Consider the following 18,055-nt stretch of genomic DNA (forward strand, 5'->3'; position numbering starts at 1 on the left):
ATTACAAATTACTATCTTTTGACAGGTAAAACTATAAAATTTTTGTATTTTCTTATGACAAAAATATTACTTTGGTAATACCAAAGTGCTGGTGGAATGGCAAATTAAGTGCTTTTCTCCCACTGAGAATATTATTCAGTTAGGGTGTTCTAGGTTTAGATGTTTTTGGATGACCTGACTGACGGTCATCTTTCACATATTTTATTGATCATCTAAACTGTAAAATTGTTCTATAAATTCAAGAATGTCTGGAGCGTTCTTGAAGCTATTCAAATTTGGTGCAGCAACTCTTTTGCACTTAGTTGTGGTACAACGATAAAAACTTATTCTTCTGAATCTCTACTAATTTTATTTTGTGGTGGTGCATTGCTTCGAAAAACAAAACCACTTAATCAGTTCAAGAGGTTTACCAACAGTAACACTGAAAACTGAATATGACGACTGTGTTACGAAGACAAGACACATAAAAATCAACTTCCGGTTAAGCCATTGCTCTTCACCGGAAGTTGTTTTTTTTTGCTCTGTGTTGCGAGTCCCGGGAGATGATGCGTGTTATCTAATAGTACAGGCATAAAGGCACCGTTTGGTCGCAAAGACCTCTTAAAGACAAACATGCCATCACGTTGCAGTATGGAAATTGTCAGCGTACTAATATTTGATGGAGACGATCGCATTCTTTTAGAAAATTTCCAAAATCGTGGACTGTGGTTGCCCACAGAGCAGAAGCAGGAATCGTCAACTCTTCTTTCTGCTGTACAGAGAATTGTTGATACTGTGAGTGTAGAGATCAACTGTTAATATGAAAGAATAAAAATTGTATTAAAGTTAACTTCAGAGGAGTAGCCAGACAAGTGTTATTTTTCATGTAAACAGCATGAACAATAACATCTGATGACTTGATAAGGCGATGCAGTGATGATTACAGTTCCACCAGAGTAAATACATTTTCCCAGTGTTTACTTTTAGAAAAATTAGTGATTTCAATTCGTTCTGTTACTTTTGTTCTCAGATAATCATTATTATTAACATTTGCTGACTACCTCTCATTCATATTGAAAATGGCATATACACCATCAAACTTACAAATTTTCAAGATATTTGAACATTTGGCATTTGTATTTAACCTTTGTAGCGCTATTTGAACAATAGAAAAAATTTCAACATATCTCAGGTTTTTTCCCTTGGTACTGTATTACATGCTAATACACTAAAACTTAAAAATATTAGGAGAGGATTTTTAATCATTTTTCTAATACTTATATATCACTTTTTAAACTACAAGGAATATATAGCTTTATTTCTCTTCTCTGGTAGGATTATGTACTACATCAACATAACCTGACAAGGTGCTTAAATGTTTTAATTTTAAATTATAAGGTTAAATGAAACTGAAGTATATATTATGACAGAAGCATGAAAATACAATGTGCTGCAGGAGAGTGTAAAGAGGCTGTTTTGATGTCAATAGGGGATTTTGGGGGGAGGAAATTGATAGTATGTTCGATCATTAGGCACTTGGATGGGCAAGCATTTTAATTACCCTAGTAACTGTAAGATGATAGTCTTACATTAGTTTTCTGAGAATTTATATACAGACAGTACTTTGACTAGCTTATGCAGGAGGTCATAGTGTCTTTCAATAGTTGCACTTGATGACAACACTAACAGTAATAATATTCACTGCATCATGCTTCATGACAATAACCAACTTTATTAATCCCAATGGGCAGTTATACTTATGAAGTGTACTCAAGATACATTGCTGTTATTATACTTTTGATATCCACTTTTGTATTGTATAGTGTATGTTGTTTATACCTTTTATTTTTCCTTAGTGGCTGCTAAATCATAAGTGAACTACTTTTTTTAAACAAAACACTCTAGTACACTGACCAAAAGGATGCTCTGAGAGGTGTTTTGAGAACCAACTTCACCCGGTTTGCAGATGCTGCACCAATTGTTCATGTTACATTTTGGGCTGGGCCCATTTCGAAGGAAAATATAAAGGTGAGTGAAAAACTTGACTACAGCAACATTTACTATATTCTTGCAATTAAGGCTTTTAATTGTTTAAAATTATTCAGCTCTTAAAAAGTTTAGCTAATGTGAAATTATTGGTAAACTTTTAACTCTAGGTTGATAAGCTGAAAATTGCTGATACCTCAACTTCAGTTTTCTTCAAGATCATTTATAGTAGTGCTGGGTTGGAAATTTGTGTATATGAGATAAAGAAGAGTACAGCCAGCTCTTTTGTTTGCATTTTAGAAAAAAGTAGCTGACTTGGAGTTCAGTCTGCATCTCTCTTTTTATCTCTGTCTTTCTCTCTCTCCCTCCCTCTTGGTGGTCTGGTGGTACAATGGTTAGTGTCTGTCACAGTAAACTGATACATTCAATACAATACAGTGAAGGTTGTCCTTGGCTCTCATCTTGGGCACACAGTTCTTTCTCTGCATGTGTAATCCATTTACAAGACTGGCTGCCTTTTCATGATATAGCCTTGGTTGCTGGCTCGGCATAAAATACCCGTTTTTTCCCCCTCCCCATTCTCTCTCCACTTTATGGTCTTTGTACTTTGGAAAAATCTGTGAAAACTCTGGTGCTGTTCTTCTGTTCAATGTAAAGTAATTATGCAGTCATACAATTGGTCATCTTCCTGATGATCATAGACTGGATTATGCATAAGACGACCCAAGACAACAACACCGGTATCCAGTGAACTTTCACCAAACATCTAGACAACCTGGACTTTGCAGATGACATTAGTCTCCTATCTCATCAGCAACAGCATGCACAAACTGAAAGACCTATCAGAGGAAGCAGAGAAGACTGGGTTAAAAGTCAACAGAAAGAAGACCGAAGTGCTGAGAATCAACAACAAGGAGGAACTCCCAATACAACTTTAAGGAGAGAACATCTAGGAAACAGACTGCTTCACATATCTGGGTACCATTGTCAACAAGAATGATGACATCAAAAGCAGCTTCAACAAAGCCAGGCATGCTTTCAACAGCCTACGCCCCATCTGAAACTTTTGAGCATTATCCCCCTACAGCAAAACCTGCATCTTCTACTCAAATGTAAAGGAAGTCTCTGTCATCAGCATGTGGGAGAAAATACCAACCAAAATCTCAGTAGCCAAGACATCACAAAGCTCAAATGGGGCTGGATAGGACACATCCTACCCAAGCCAGCTGACACCATTGCCAGGCTGGCACTTGACTGGAACCTTCAGGGGAAGACAAGAGTTGGGAGACCAAAGCAGATAGAAAAGAACAGTAGAGAGTGATCCACAAGATGCCAGAACCACATGGGCTCAACTGAAGGGGGCTGCTGAAAACCGGGTCCGCTGGAAAGATTGTGTTGTCACCCTATTCTCCTCAAGGAGTAACAAAGTCTAAACAACAAAACAAAACAATTGGTCAGTAAAAAATCTGTTCCAAGTAAAACAACTTGTATGCAACACTAATGACAAAAATCTTCATCTAGTTTGTGGCAGGTAGCCAGTGGATGACAGTTGAGGAGATGAAACAAAATCTGGAAGATGCCCTTAATCCAGGCCTGATGGGACTTGAGCCAGTCAAGTTTTTTACTCAGATTGAAGAAGGTAAATGAGAGCACATTTATCATGCCATCAAACTTAACATTATCTTTCATTCATATAAATGACCTACACTCTGTGGCTGTATCTTAGACGTATACAGTCAAATCTCCCTACTATGCCACCTACCGGGACCGAGCAAAAGTGGCATAGTAGCGAGTGTGGCATAGTAGAGAGGGTTCGTAAAAACGGCTTTATTTGTTCAAGTTACCCGTCAGTCCAAAGCAGGGGTGGGCAATTAATTTTCCCAAGGGGCCGCATGAGAAATTGGGATGGTTTTAGAGGGCCGGACTAATATAGTTAACTCAGTTTTACACAATACTGTATGTATAGTATATATACTGGCGGGCGGGATGGTCAGAGACAGGAGGCCTTTGCCCAGGTCTGGTCCAAAGCTCTCAAGAATCGTCGGCTTCGCTAGCTGTCTCCTCTCATTCTCCCCGTCACCTCTTCATCCTCCACCCCTTCCAACCACATCCGCGCACCTGCATCCTGTCGCTAGTCGACCCCCTCACACCTTCCCTCTGTCACGTGGCTGTCACCCGGCCAGCGACCACCACCCCCCCACATTGCCAGCCTCCACCCTCCCTGTGTGCGTGCTAGGTTCCGTCCACCTAACTGCGATGTCCCACACTACCGTACAGTATAATAATCGAGCACTGCGTGGAATTTCACAACTTGTGTCTTTTAACAGTCACAAAAAAGTGGCATAGTAGCGAGAGTCTGGGGTGGCATAGTAAATTTTTTTTTACATTGAATTTATAGTCGGGACCGAGCAAAAGTGGCATAATACCGAGAGTGGCATAGTAGAGGGGTGGCATAGTAGGGAGATTTGACTGTAGTGACAAATTATTACATGTTTTAAGTTAAATATTATTAGACATGAAACATGGAAAACAGCAGCAATTATGTTACTTGAAGCATTTTCTTTAGGCTATAGAAGATAAATAAATCAACTTTGACAGGAAGTTGAAAAAGTTTCCATCACAACCTTCCTTTCTGCATAAAAGTAGTGATGACCAGCAGTTCAAAGGTGAAGCACTAAACTACAGACCATATTAAATGCAATATTATTCATCACCATCATTATAGGCATATGACATTCCAGGCAGACTAGTACAGGAGAAGAACATCATTGTTGTCTGGATGTCTTATGGGATTCTGCGACCAATCCATGACAATCAGATTTTTGCCCTTTTAGGTTGGACAACTACAACACAAGCTTTGATTATTAGAATTAGACGAAGATGCTTCTGTAAGGCTGTCAGTTTTTAGTTACTTATTAAAACAGTCATCTTTGTAGTAAAATGAAATCTAGACATTCTTATGAACTATTAGAAGAGCTCCTTAAATTTGTTTTTAATCTGTTTGTCTGTAAGAACACAACATGCCAATGTCTTCACTTGGGGAGACAACCCTGGAGTACATTGAAGGACCTGCAGATGGCTCCCAGCAAACACCACAACAGGCTTTGCTGAAATCAGCCAAACTTGGCCGGAAGGGTAAGCTGCACAATTGTTTTATCTGAGATGTTGTCTAATTGCTAACAATAGTCAGCATCTGTACAGGACAGGAACAACTTGAAAAGTTAGTATATTTTGAAAAATTATTTCCAGTCACTGGAAAGGTTGGTATTTAAGAAAGAAAAAGACAGGCAATTAGCCAAAACTATTTTGATATTTTTTCAAGATAGTGGTTTCCCTCTAAGGCAAAGAAGCATGGTTAGAGGTATTTCTCCTACCATCCTACCAAACCCCCATCAGCTTGAAACAGACTACTTTTCAGCCTTTGTAACTCTGATTCTCTTACCACCAAAACTTAAGATGCATGTGTTTTCAGAACAAGCTTCACTGTGATCCTGTCCTGATCATAAGAGTGCATAATGTGTATCGGTATTTATCTTGTGTATGCCTAAGTGTGTTTGTGCTACATGTGAAATGGGGGCATGGTATTAGTGATTCGGTTTACCTAAATTGGTCTGTATATCATTTCTTTAAAGTGCTCTAAGCAAATTATTTGAAAAAGCACCATATAAATGTTTATTATTATTAGTAGTAGTAGTATTGTTATTTGTTTACAAAGAAGGGAAAAGTATCTGGCCTGACTGGAATGGTACTTGCAGAAGTCTATTCGTTGTGTATGGTATGTAATTTTCAGAGCAAGAGCTGCTGTTTCAAGAGTTCATGGAGACATGCCAGCCTAGCCACTACATGAATAGAGCCACATTCAATGTGTACATGACCACTTTGAAAGGTGCACGGCCAGAAATGGTTGATGGATTATTCAGGTGTGTGTCTTTTTAGAAGGTGTGTTAGCTATCCATAACAGAAAGTCTTTCTGAACTCCACTGTACCTCTTGTCGGGACCAGTACTAGGTGAATTTGGCCTTTTGCAGTCTATAGCAGTGTCTGTGTCTGTGATACAAGGGGAGTGTGGAAGAGAGAGCAAAAGAGGAAGAGGGGTAGTCTTGTTTTTATGTATAGGTAAGCTTGATTTCTTTTTTGTCTCTTCCATCATCAAGTCATATTCTAAGTGCATTGCCACTTGGCCAATAAACAAATTCTTATTCTTATCCTTATCTTCTAGCATGCCGCAATGTGTACAGTACAAACATCTTTGCACTCATTTCCATAGCCCCCCATAGCACTACTGTGATGCAGACCACACACACCCTCTACTGCTACCCTTCTTCCCTGGACCAATATGAGCTAATGTTTCTTCATTTTAATTGTTCTTCAGAGCCTTTGATGTGCACAGACATCATTTGCTGACATTCAAGGAGGTGCTTATAGGATTGGCAACACTAGAGCCATGCACACAGCATGGTGGCGCACCAGCAGAGTTACGATGTCGCTACATGTTTCGCTACTATGATGCTAATCATGATGGATACCTGCAGTTTGAGGAATTTAAGTGAGTATAGAGAATGCTTGGCAAAAAATCAAGATTATATGACTGTACCACCATGTTTATGCATCTGCACATAAATGCACGAGTGCATGAGCAAATCAGCATAAATATTTACTTATTTGTTTGTCTGCATCCATTTCACCTTTTTATATAACTGTTCTATTAATTAATAAATTATAGAAATGCCAATTTGTCCTCATGTTTTGTAAGAAATTGTCAATATTCATTAAGAAACTATGATTATAATCTGATCTTATGTATGTGCATATGTATAGGTAGACCTGATTATTCTTTTCCATCATCAAATCATATTCTGAGTGCGGTGTCACTTGGCCAATAAACAAATTCTTCTTATTATTATTGTATTATTATGTTAATAGTATTCTCAAACATTTGCTTCACAGGTGAAAATACAAATAGTAACTTTTTTCGTTTTGTTTTGTTTTGTTTGTTTTTGTTTGGTTGGTTTTTTTGTTTTTTTGTTAACTGAGCATCTGATGATATTTCTTTGATCAGCATTGGGTTTTTATCCTTTGACCATTATTTATTAAGTAGGTCTCTATCTTTCTGTCTTTCTTTCTTTTAATCTCAGCAGACATACAAACACATGCTTCCCAACACTCGTTAGTTGCTGTTGGTGCAATATGTCTTAAGGTGACCACTTCTCTTGCAGGAACATGGTACGAGACATTCGAGACCACAAGGGCTTGCCAAACGATGAACAGTCCCTAAGAGAGGATGCTATAAATAGTGCCAAGTAAGCCTACTTAATTTTGGTAGAGACAATGATTTATCAAGTAAGCTTGGTCTGTTTTGATAGGAACACTGACCCAGGTTATAGCAAAGACATGCACTATAATATGATAACATTATTGTCAACATAAAGCAGTATGAATTTCTGCAGTTTTTTTGTGGGGATGGGTAAGTGTGGTTTTGAGTTATTATATACTTAAACGTATGTTTCCTACACCTCTCCTCCCACCTTTTTTTCATTATTTTTGCATCACAGGCTGTTTGGAGAAGACACAAAAGACATGCTACCTAGCGCCGAGTTTCTGTCAGCAGTTGGTACGCTCAAGTTTCGTGGCACTTCTATTTTGTTTCGGTTACCTCAGTCCTGTATGGCTCAGCTAAAAAAGTAAGAAAGACTAGTACTTGTGAGCAGTTCTAAGCTGCTCATTGTTCTACTGTGATTATTTATTGATTATTACTTATTTGAATGTATTTTTATCCACAGTGTTCTGCAACTTTACTTTATACTTTCACTGAACCTGGCCTTACATATCTCTCTACCTTCCCAGTTAAGATGTGTCATATCATTTGAGTGTACATCTTGTACCCAGTGTTTCAGACTGGTGTGGCAAACAATACGTTCCACCAAATGTTGCGTTCTTCATGTGTTCTGCCCATGACAAATAACTGGTACATAGAGAGGTCTGCAATGCTATATGTCAGGCCAGGGTGAAACGTAAGACTAAAATTGAATCTCAGTTTGGTACAGGTAACATCCAAGCAGCTTGGCAGGGACTCAAGAAGATGGCCAATGTTGAAGATAGCTTAAGGGCATTAAAGTCAAAATCACCATCTTAGGTGTTGACAGTACAGCCTTACTTAATCCATCCGGCTACTTCCTCCCACCCACGCATCTAGACCTGTTCTGAGCCAATTCTGTGTATCTGCATGCAGGACTAACAGATTGATGCTGTCCTTTTTTGTTTTAGCTGTGCGACTGCTAAATGTTATGGTGTGGGAAGGAATGCAGGGATAAATAAAGTGTTATCTTTAAATAGAGTTTGTTTCAAAGAATAATTACAATGTTTTGAAAGTATTGATACAGTACAGTTGTAATAGTGTTTTTGTAGAGATTGAAAGGTTAAAGATTAAGGTACATGTGGTTTGCATGGTAGGACTTTCAGTTGTACCATGTTTATAAGCTATTGAGTGCTTGCTTTAGTAGTAGTAATGTAGTTGCTTCATCTTTTAACAATCTCTCTTTTTTTTTTTTTTTTTTAATCGAGTTCAACGATTTTGTAGAAAATTTATTTTTTCATTTTTACCGCATAGCCTGCTAAAGATTTTACCATTTACATAGGGAAAGAATGATAGGGTGTGTGTAAGCATGCACATGAACATGCACCTTCACACACACACACTAGTTGCCTGATTATTGTGCTGAGAACTTCAGTATATGATTAACACACTGCAATTTTTTCGCAGGAGAGACTCCAGCCCATGCAGCGATAGTGACAGCGGAGAAGAACCACCTGCTAAAAAACAACGCCCAAAACTTATTGATTCTAAGAAACCCAAGGGATCCTCAGATAATGGTCAGAAGATTTTAGGTGTCTTCCACCATTTCTGTAATCAGTCTTATTTATTGCAGTAGTAATGTGGCATTAATTGTTTGTGTTTGTACAGGTGCATAAGCATATACAATAATAAAGCAATAACACAGGTTATTTATAATATCCTGCTATTTACTTGTGTGGTAAGGTGCTCAAAAACTGGTCTGTTATCCATACAAATAGAGGGAGTATTGGCATCATTTTTGGATACATGTGCTTACCGGCAGTAAAGGCATTGTTATTTCTATTAAGCAGATTTCAGTCATTTGTCCTTTGACTGGTATTTGTTTTTGTGGAGAGTACATGAATAGAGGTGGCAGCTGACAAGACTCACCACTCTTGCATCTTTTGACTAAGTAGAAGGCTGAAACCATGTTACATTCAGATGTTTACATTTGTGCTCAGGTGAAGTGAGTATTTTCAAACAGCCAGAAGGAAGAGCACCATCTTCGCAAGGCAAGTCACCAAAGTACGAGCTGGCTACACACACAGTGCGAGTAAGGAGAACTGGTTCTTTGGCTGAGGTCATGGCCCTTTGGGATCTGCAAGGTGAGCTCAGGCCTACCCAGATAAAGGTAGTGTTAAAGCATGACCAGTGTGGATAATAATAATAAATGCAAAATTGTAAAGTGCATACTCACACTCCTAAAAAGCATGCTCTTAGCCCTTAAAAACAAGAACAAAACATGGACAGCATACAAGGGACAGGAACACAAACAAATAACATGAACTTTAAAATAATAAACAACTGTAATAAACGAAGAATAAAATCAAATACAGAAAATACAAAGAGGAACCAAATAACTTGAACAAGAGCTGAGAGTAGCATGATATTGCAAAAGGAAGGGTGTGAACAAGTACTAGCATTATGGGAAAGGTTGTTAGAAGTAATGTTTATGGAAATAGTGCATTTTCAGTGCATATTTAAAGGATAATATGAAAAGCATTGAAATGACAAAATTCTGCAATCTTGTTAAATTTTAAAGTGTGGTTGGGGCAAAGGAAGGATAAGGGAAGGTATGTTTGTTTGGATTTGCTGTTGTTATGGCTCCTGACCATGTCAGAGTTCTAGCAATCCAGCTGGTAAAAGCAACCAAATAAATTCTTAAAACAGACTTTTTTACAGGAACATCAGCTGTTAGTGGAAGTGCTGTTCACCACTTGGAGGGTGACATCTCCCGCGTTCAACGTATGCCTTCAATAGATTCTTTCAACCTGGTGAGATTTTGGTCTTTATTTTCTTAGTTTTGCAAGTGTGAGCTATAATACATGTATTTATAAGGAATGTGGGGAGCGTATGTGTGTGTGTGTGAGCATTCATACACATATTTTGCTTTTCCTCCAATAAAGTAATACAGGGTAAACATTTATTTTGTCTGCCAGAGATCACATGCCAATGAAATGTTGTCAGGTCTGCGATACTTTGAACGAGCAGTAAAAGGAGAAGGAGAAAAGCATAAGGTATTTAAAATTTATGACTTTTCCTCAAACTCCATCTATGCTGTTGTTACTTTCTGTGAATAACAAAAATTTTAATGTGTTTATCAACCATTCCACAATTTGCACTCTGCTTTGCAGTTTTATATAATATTCCATTTCTTTCCTTATATCTGAAAGCTTTTCTTTGCAATCATTTCAAACTGCCATAGTCTCATGCAGTTAGTATTCAGAATTTGTCTGTGTTCAACCTATTTCTTTGACGTGATGCTTGAAGGTTAGGAGCCTTGTTCTTTGGTATGAAACTGTTTATTTTGTGTGTTTCTCTGACTAGGCACAGTAACTGCTATTATTAGTTCTGCTAGAAATGATAATTGTGCTAGATATATTCTGTCTTTTCATTTTACCATTTTTTTTGTCTTCTTTATTGCTGTCTTGATTCTTATTCATTGCTTGTACTACTTTTTAAATCTGCGCTGTTGTCTGATTTTTGTGGAGTTATCCCTATCAGTGGTGTATATATGGAATCAAGTTCTTCAAATTATTACCATGTCATTTGCAGCCTGCATTTGACTGGGGACAGGTGGACAGGTCAGCCTTAGCTCGCTGTCTTCTAACACTGTGCCAACAGGTGCGAGAAGTGCTTATGGATGAGCCACGACTGATAAAAATCAGATCTCCTACCTACATCCTTGGTATTATTGCCTTGAAATGTCCATAAATACGTTAATGCAGTGTAAATATGCATGTGTGAGGGCATATACATGCATATATGTTTGTCAGTATATATTCATGCATGCATGATGATGATGATGTCGATTTGTAATGCGCAGGTATCCATTCCGAAGAATGCTCATTGCGCAGAAAAAAACAAAAGAAGAAAAAAATAAAGTGAACAAATATATAAAACACCAGGAAAATAAAATCAGCATATTCATACCTGAAAATGTTTTGTTTTGTTTTGTTTTTTTGGGGGGATATACATGCTTTAGAATAGCATTTACAGACCTGTTAACCCTGTAGGTTTCCTGTAATCATTAAGGAAAAATCCTCAGAATTACAAGAATTATGGCTAAGGCTAAAAACTATGTACATTTGTCCGATCTGTGACAATTAAACATGCTGAATCAACGAAGATTAATTTCAATATTAATCAGCATTTTTTTTTAAAAAGTTGTTTCTGTGTTTGTAAGTCTTTTGTCTATGTTTCCTAACTCTGCTGCAGGTGACATCCATGGCAACTATTGCGACCTTGTATCTTTTGAGAAGGCACTGTGGCGCCTAGGGCCAGTATTAACTCCAGCAAATTTCCTCTTTCTTGGTGACTATGTAGACAGAGGTGACTATGGTGTAGAGGTAAGTAGACTGTCTTCTACACCCCTCCTTCACCCAAATATTTTTTCCTCTTTCATGTTCATCCACATCCCCACTCCATCCAAATGACATTTTCTCTTCCTCCACTTCCTTTTGTTGTATTTTAGCATTCATCACTTTTGTTCTTGCTTATCTCAAAGCAAACTGATACATCATTTGTTCTTTCCATCTTTGTTCTTGACAGTGTAAATTATTTCAGATAATGATGTCCTTTTATAATAGTGCATTTTTGTCAACTGTTTGAGAAGTCACTAAGTCAGTTATTGCTGTTAAGCAGGGTATAGTTTAAATGTGCTTAAAAGGATTCATATTGTTGTAGGTTGTAGCATACCTGGTGGCACAAAAAATGCTAGCACCTCACAAGTTTTTCCTGTTGCGTGGAAATCATGAACTGCGCTCAGTCCAAGAAATGTTCCATTTCAAATCGTAAGGCTATTGTTCATTTTCTATGTTCTTTTTTTTTTTTGGGGGGGGGGGGGGGTTTATTGTTGTTTTTTGCAATAGCTGTGACGAAGATAAAAGAGACCTTTACCACAGGAAACTGTAAACAAACAAAATGAAGGAGGTATTAAAATAAGTTAAATTAACAAGACAAGCTCTGGGCTGGAACCCACAGGGGAGGTGCAGGGTTGGGAGACCCAGACTGACATGGAGGAGATTGGTCCATAGCAAGGTGGAGGCAGCTGGCATGACATGGTCCTAACTGGAAAGGAACTCCCAGAACCGGGGCTGATGGCATGCTGTGGTTGTGGCCCTATGCTCCACCTGGGGGACTAGGAACAACAAGAAGAAGATTAAAATAAGTTTATCATTATCTTCATTATAGTTTGAAGATAATTTTAGATATCTTTGTAAAAGTCTCAGATCATCCTAAAGTTTGAAAATGATTTACTGTAAGCCTTGACTATTTTTTGTCTACATTTTTTTCTTTTTCTTGGTCATATACCTGTTTGGTTGTCTGTTCCTTTTCCAAATCCTGTAAAAAAAGTTTCACAGTAAGACGCAACAGAAATTGTGGGTGAGCCTTTGAGTGTGTGGGTGTGTGTGTTGCCTGACCGATGTGATAAAGTCATTTGTTTTCGCTCTTAGTTCATTTTCAACCAACCATGTGCTTTGAAGACCATCCTGTGTTTGTATTGGTAGGGAGTGTCTGGAGAAGTTTGGGGAAGATATTGGCCTGCAGGTGTGGGATGCAGTCAATGATTGCTTTGACGCCATGCCTCTTGCAGCTACTGTGGACGATAGAGTAAGTGCAGAAGGGTCTTCTTGAAAATGGGTGCATAAAATATATAGCTGTAGTATCAAAAGAATATAGTCTATTGAAAAGATTACATTAACATGGTTGTGCATTAGCAGATTATGAATTGATCCTTGCATGCACATGTGTGGGTATAGCAGTTTGCACTTGTCTGCTTCTTGTCTTGCTGCATTAGCACTAAGAATAGACTCTTTGCATGCAGGATAGAAATTGGTGTCTTGATAGGAATATCGAAATGCCAGTCATACACCATCCTGGCAACAAGTATGTCAGTATAATTGGATATTTTTAAAATATTTCTTTTAGTTTCGTTCCTTTTATGGTTTAGGAATTGTTTGTACATTTGTTCATTTCATGATTGTGGTTCAAAGTGTGAACATAAGTGGCCAAGTGTTTTGCATTGTTCCATTTTTCATGTATTGCTCCACAGGTTTTCTGTGTGCATGGGGGAATACCCAGCCCAGAAAATGAAGGTGGAGGCTACATTGAAGCAATCAATAAAATTCCTGTTCCACTGCCAGATCCAGAGGCAGAGAGTCCTGTGGCTTGGGAGATCCTTTGGAGCGATCCCATTAGGTCTATCATCAAAATCTTCACCACTTTCATTCTTAACATTGCTGTATTACACATTACATTATAGTTATACATGATTCTATGCATTACTAGAGTTGTTCTCACTGTTGTCTTCATCATCGCTGTTTCTGTTATTACCTTACGATGGTGTTCCTAGTGCTTTGTCGTGTGTAATATTTGATTCTGCTCATTAACCAAGTACATAACATTGCTTGGCCATGCAACCTCTAGTTTAATTATATATTTGCCTTTCTTCCTTTTTTCCCCCTTTTGTCTTTCATTCGTCACTAGAACCCAGCCTCAGGCCTTTTTATTAGGGGATGTGTTCCTGTGTGTTTATGTAGGGGTTAATGTTGATGTGTATGCATACGGGTCTGAGGATATGTTGATCTGGGGATGTGCTGCTCTGTGCATCTGACATTACATTTGCATATGCATGTCTTTATTTTCAGTCTCGATTTGATGACACCGGAAGTCATGAGGGATATGAGAGAACACCATGGCTTCACATTTAACACGCGTCGTGGCACTGCCCACTTCTTCAGCTGCAATGCATTATTCAGCTTCTTGGAGCGAAATGGTTTGTCACATGTCATCCGAGCTCATGAGGTGCAGGAGGTGGGATTCCAGGTGAGCTATACCAATTGCTGATTGTCAGTCATCTTGAAAGTATTTTGAAGGTAGCTGAGAGTCTGGATGGGCAAATGTGATTGTCTAAAATGCAAGTTGTAGAGGATGAGTGATGGAGACATTGAAGGCCGCAGTAATATATATATATTTAAAGGTCTTTTGACATCATATAATTTGTGTCTTTCTTTCAGGTGCAGCAGCAGGGGAAACTACTCACTGTATTTTCGTCCTCTCGATACTGTGGAGGGTCTAACGAAGCTGCTTGTGTTTTAGCTGATAACTACAAACTGCGAATGATTCGCATAGACACTACATGATCATACAAAGCTTGTGCTTAGATAATTCTATGTTGCTCAGATGGACTCAAGTGTCGGATGTCTTTATATCACATGAATGTTTTGCAGATTTTTATCAAGCAAGCAGGCTGTGTTTGGGTTAAGAGAATGGACTTATTGTCTGTAGGTTCACTTTTCGTGATGGAAAAGTATTATATCACTGTTCCTTGTACTGTCACAGCAGGATGGAAGGAGAATGCTGGACAAAATTTTGACCGGTGTCATCCAAGTGCACTTTTTTCCTTTGAGGGAAAAATGCTTCTAAAAGATTATAATTTACTGTTAAGAAATAGTTCATTATTTCTAATGTTTGTGAATTATTCATTTGTAAAATTGCCAAGAGGTTTTTATGGTATGCTTGATTTGGGGAGGGAAGGATGTTGAAGAAAAGGATGAAATATTTTATAAGCTGTTGTCAGCATTAGGTGCATGCTGTCATAGTCATTATCTTGTCTCTTTCACTATCTTTCTGTCTTTCTCACTCACACTGACATGCACACACACACACATATGTGTCATGAATTCTTTGCCTCTTTTTCTCATTTTCCCAGCCTTCGTTTTCTTCCTCTTGTTCTCTGTGTTCTATTTTGTTTGCAGGTAGTATGGTGGCAAAACAGATAACAGTTCTTTTCACCATTACAGTTATGAATTGGGTATCTTGAATTCAGATTTAATTTGGGACACCCTGTTCTGTCTCTTTGTGTGTAACCTGTTTTTCTGGCTTGCTATAAATTACTACCCCTCCCATCTTTGCTTGCAATTGTTTGGAAACTTCTCCTCCTTAAGAATTTCTGTAGAATACTCATCATCATATCTGAATAACATTATTGTCATGTGGATTTGCATTCAGAACAAAAGTTTTCATTTTAATTTAATTTTTCAATTTTCTTGCACATGTTTTTCTGTTGATGCTTTCCACATTTTTGGGCGACAGCCCATTTTTAATGGGGGCAGATAGTATGGATTGTGGTCTCTAAACTAGAGATTGGGATATTGTAATGTGAAGTCATCAGTTAAACCTTGTGCTACAGTCACTTCAACCTGGTAAGTGCAGTCATCTGCAGTTTCATATGTTCACAAATTTTCTTAATGGGTTTTAGATAAATCACATGGATGTGCAAGACTGGGACTGCAGTCAAATGTTATGTGTTTAAGAGCTTGATTATGATTGTTATCAGTCCTATATCCACGGTGATTGCTGGAATTGAATGTATGGAAAGGAGATTTTTACTGAATTAAGAACCAAAAAAAAATTGTCAGGACTCAATAGCACACTTTCTTAGTAACGTGGTGCCAGTGTGGTAGGCATGGAGGGGGTATTCAAACTCGGACATTCTTTGTTTTTAATTAAAGGGCACTCTTTGCTCCATTACTTTAAAAACATTTAGTTTTCAGCATTCTGTTGCTGATTCAGCTTTCATTTGTGTATGTGTTTTGTTTTGTTTGCAATGATAGTTACTGTGCCTGAATGTTCATGATACTGCTTTATTCTGAGAGAATGAAAAGAGCATAATGTATAGTCATGCTGTTACAGAATGAAGGCAGTATGCTTCTTTTATTTACACAGCATTTAGTCTCCGTGCTGATTATCACGGTCTTTACTACACTGGAAATGAAAATCATCAAAAGTGTTTTCTCATAGTTTGAAGCAAAATTCTTGGCACAGCATACACAATTTCACTTTTGCAGTAAATTGTCATGTATCAGGATATTTCGAGGTTGTCAAGGAAGAGCATCGTCCCCCCCCAGTTAACATGCTCTGAAGTTTTTTTTTCACAGGTAACTTATCATTCAGAAGTTTCTCAGGTGCTGCTATATCATCTGAGTGTCTTCTGCTTGCACTCTGAGTATCTCAGAGTGGACAAAGGCAGCATTGCATTTTGTAAAAGAAACACTTTGGCGGTGCTAGAATGAATGCTGAAGCTTTCCTATGCATGTTTATGTTGCATGTTTTATCCAGCTGGCAACACGAGTGGGTTTTTCTTTGTATCTTTCAGATGTTCTTCTACAGAAAGCAATAAATTTGGCCAGTTGAGGGTAGGATCCTGAGCATGATTGGTTTACGTGTGTGCATGAGTGAGAGATTATATATTAGGGGTGTGTGCATGCACCTGCCTACAAACAGAAAATAAAACTCCAACAGTATTTTTAAACTTTAAAGCAGAATAAAGTCTATCTTTCCTACAGTATTCAGTTCATCATATTTCATTTATCATTCATTTTTGTCATCTTCATTCACTTTTGTACATTTAGACTCTATAAGATCAGAATCTGTCGAAAATATTTTTGTGTACTATAGATAGGTAGGTAAGGAAATTTAGCATGACCAGCTGTGTTCTCTCTTCTGAGTTAGCATCTGTGTAAACCTCATTTTAAGTTTTATGGGCATTGACATTTAGAAGAAACTTAGATTGTTTTGTACATTATCCACATGCAAGATGCCAAATGAAATTTAAGTTCTCCTATAAGCTTATGTAATTATCAAAGTTTGTGTGCAGATTATCACAGTAGTGATACTTATTAAATGCTAGTAAGTGCAACTCATTTTCCTATCAACTTAATAGTAAATGTTTTGATGCATTGCTGTATTGTGCACATTCAGCTGTCCTCATCTTTCATACCAACAGTTGTCTAACTTGTACTAGTCAGTATCACTAGCATAAATTTCTATACTGCTTGTCAATTTTTCTTTTTGAATGATTTTTTTTTTTTTATAGATTGTATAGTGTCCTTATATTGCCATATGTAAGATAACTTGGCATGTCGGATAGAAATGCAAAATTTAAATAATTTTTCAAAGAGCAGATTTTTCATGTAATACATCTAATGCTGTTTGTGTTTCTATAAACTGTTGATCCTGACCCTTTATGATTTTACATTCAATTTTAGCTTTGCATGTTTTTACTTCAAGCATGTTGACCTCTGATAATCAGTATGTAATGATCATCACATTGCCCCCCACCACATATCCATAGCTCTTATGTCATTTTCATGCAGCATATTGCTGTCCCTTTTAAGAAGTGGGGTGTAAATATTGAAAGGTAGTGTTTGTTTTTTTTTTTTTGTATGCAAACAGTTTGTATATTTCTATCAGAATTAAAAGTTTGGTCAATTGTATTGCTTATTTATTTTACCTTTATGAAGACAAACGGTTGAAAGGTTTAACTTCACTTATGAACTAAACTCTTTTTTTTAAAAAAAATTTTATCCCCGAGTTTCTTAAAATTCACTTGAGATCACTATCAAAAAGTATAGTGGAATTGGCCATGGTTTGATAATTTGTTAACACACAGTGATCCAATGTCTATTTTACAAAGTTGTCTTTTCCACCATATCTGTGACCTAATGTCCCTGCAATAGCTGTGGTTTTATAAATAACCATGAGATGAAATGTTCTCAACCCTCTTGAAATGGGGGGAAAGGTACCCCAACACACACAAAAATACCAAAAACAAAACAAAGGCCTGAGAAAGGGAGCACAGACCACAAATAGATAATCCAGCACCATTATAACCATTTTCCCACCCACCCCTCATGCTTCCTAGGAACCACACAAATACTCCTTCAATGTCATCATTGTGTTGTACATGCAGAA

The 18,055-nt window shown here is 37.6% G+C and overlaps 1 protein-coding gene across 2 annotated transcripts; it reads left to right on the forward strand.

Annotated features, from left to right (window-relative positions):
* The first annotated feature begins 493 nt into the window (after positions 1-493).
* Positions 494-17,556, forward strand: LOC112562232. Of its 2 annotated transcripts, none has more exons than XM_025235345.1 (19): positions 494-774; positions 1,836-2,007; positions 3,487-3,604; positions 4,978-5,100; positions 5,756-5,885; positions 6,338-6,511; positions 7,182-7,265; positions 7,518-7,646; positions 8,726-8,835; positions 9,259-9,402; positions 9,980-10,071; positions 10,237-10,314; positions 10,853-10,985; positions 11,516-11,646; positions 11,984-12,090; positions 12,808-12,910; positions 13,353-13,498; positions 13,948-14,125; positions 14,317-17,556. In XM_025235345.1, exons 3-19 carry the CDS (start codon positions 3,508-3,510, stop codon positions 14,440-14,442), a joined length of 2,085 nt encoding a protein of 694 aa, XP_025091130.1. In that variant the 5' UTR covers positions 494-774; positions 1,836-2,007; positions 3,487-3,507; the 3' UTR covers positions 14,443-17,556. The 2 variants fall into 2 exon arrangements, with proteins under 2 accessions (XP_025091130.1, XP_025091129.1); XM_025235344.1 differs by having other exon boundaries at positions 1,885-2,007.
* The last annotated feature ends 499 nt before the right edge of the window (positions 17,557-18,055 follow it).

This window comes from Pomacea canaliculata, linkage group LG4 (assembly GCF_003073045.1).
Source record: "Pomacea canaliculata isolate SZHN2017 linkage group LG4, ASM307304v1, whole genome shotgun sequence".
NCBI lineage: Eukaryota > Metazoa > Mollusca > Gastropoda > Architaenioglossa > Ampullariidae > Pomacea > Pomacea canaliculata.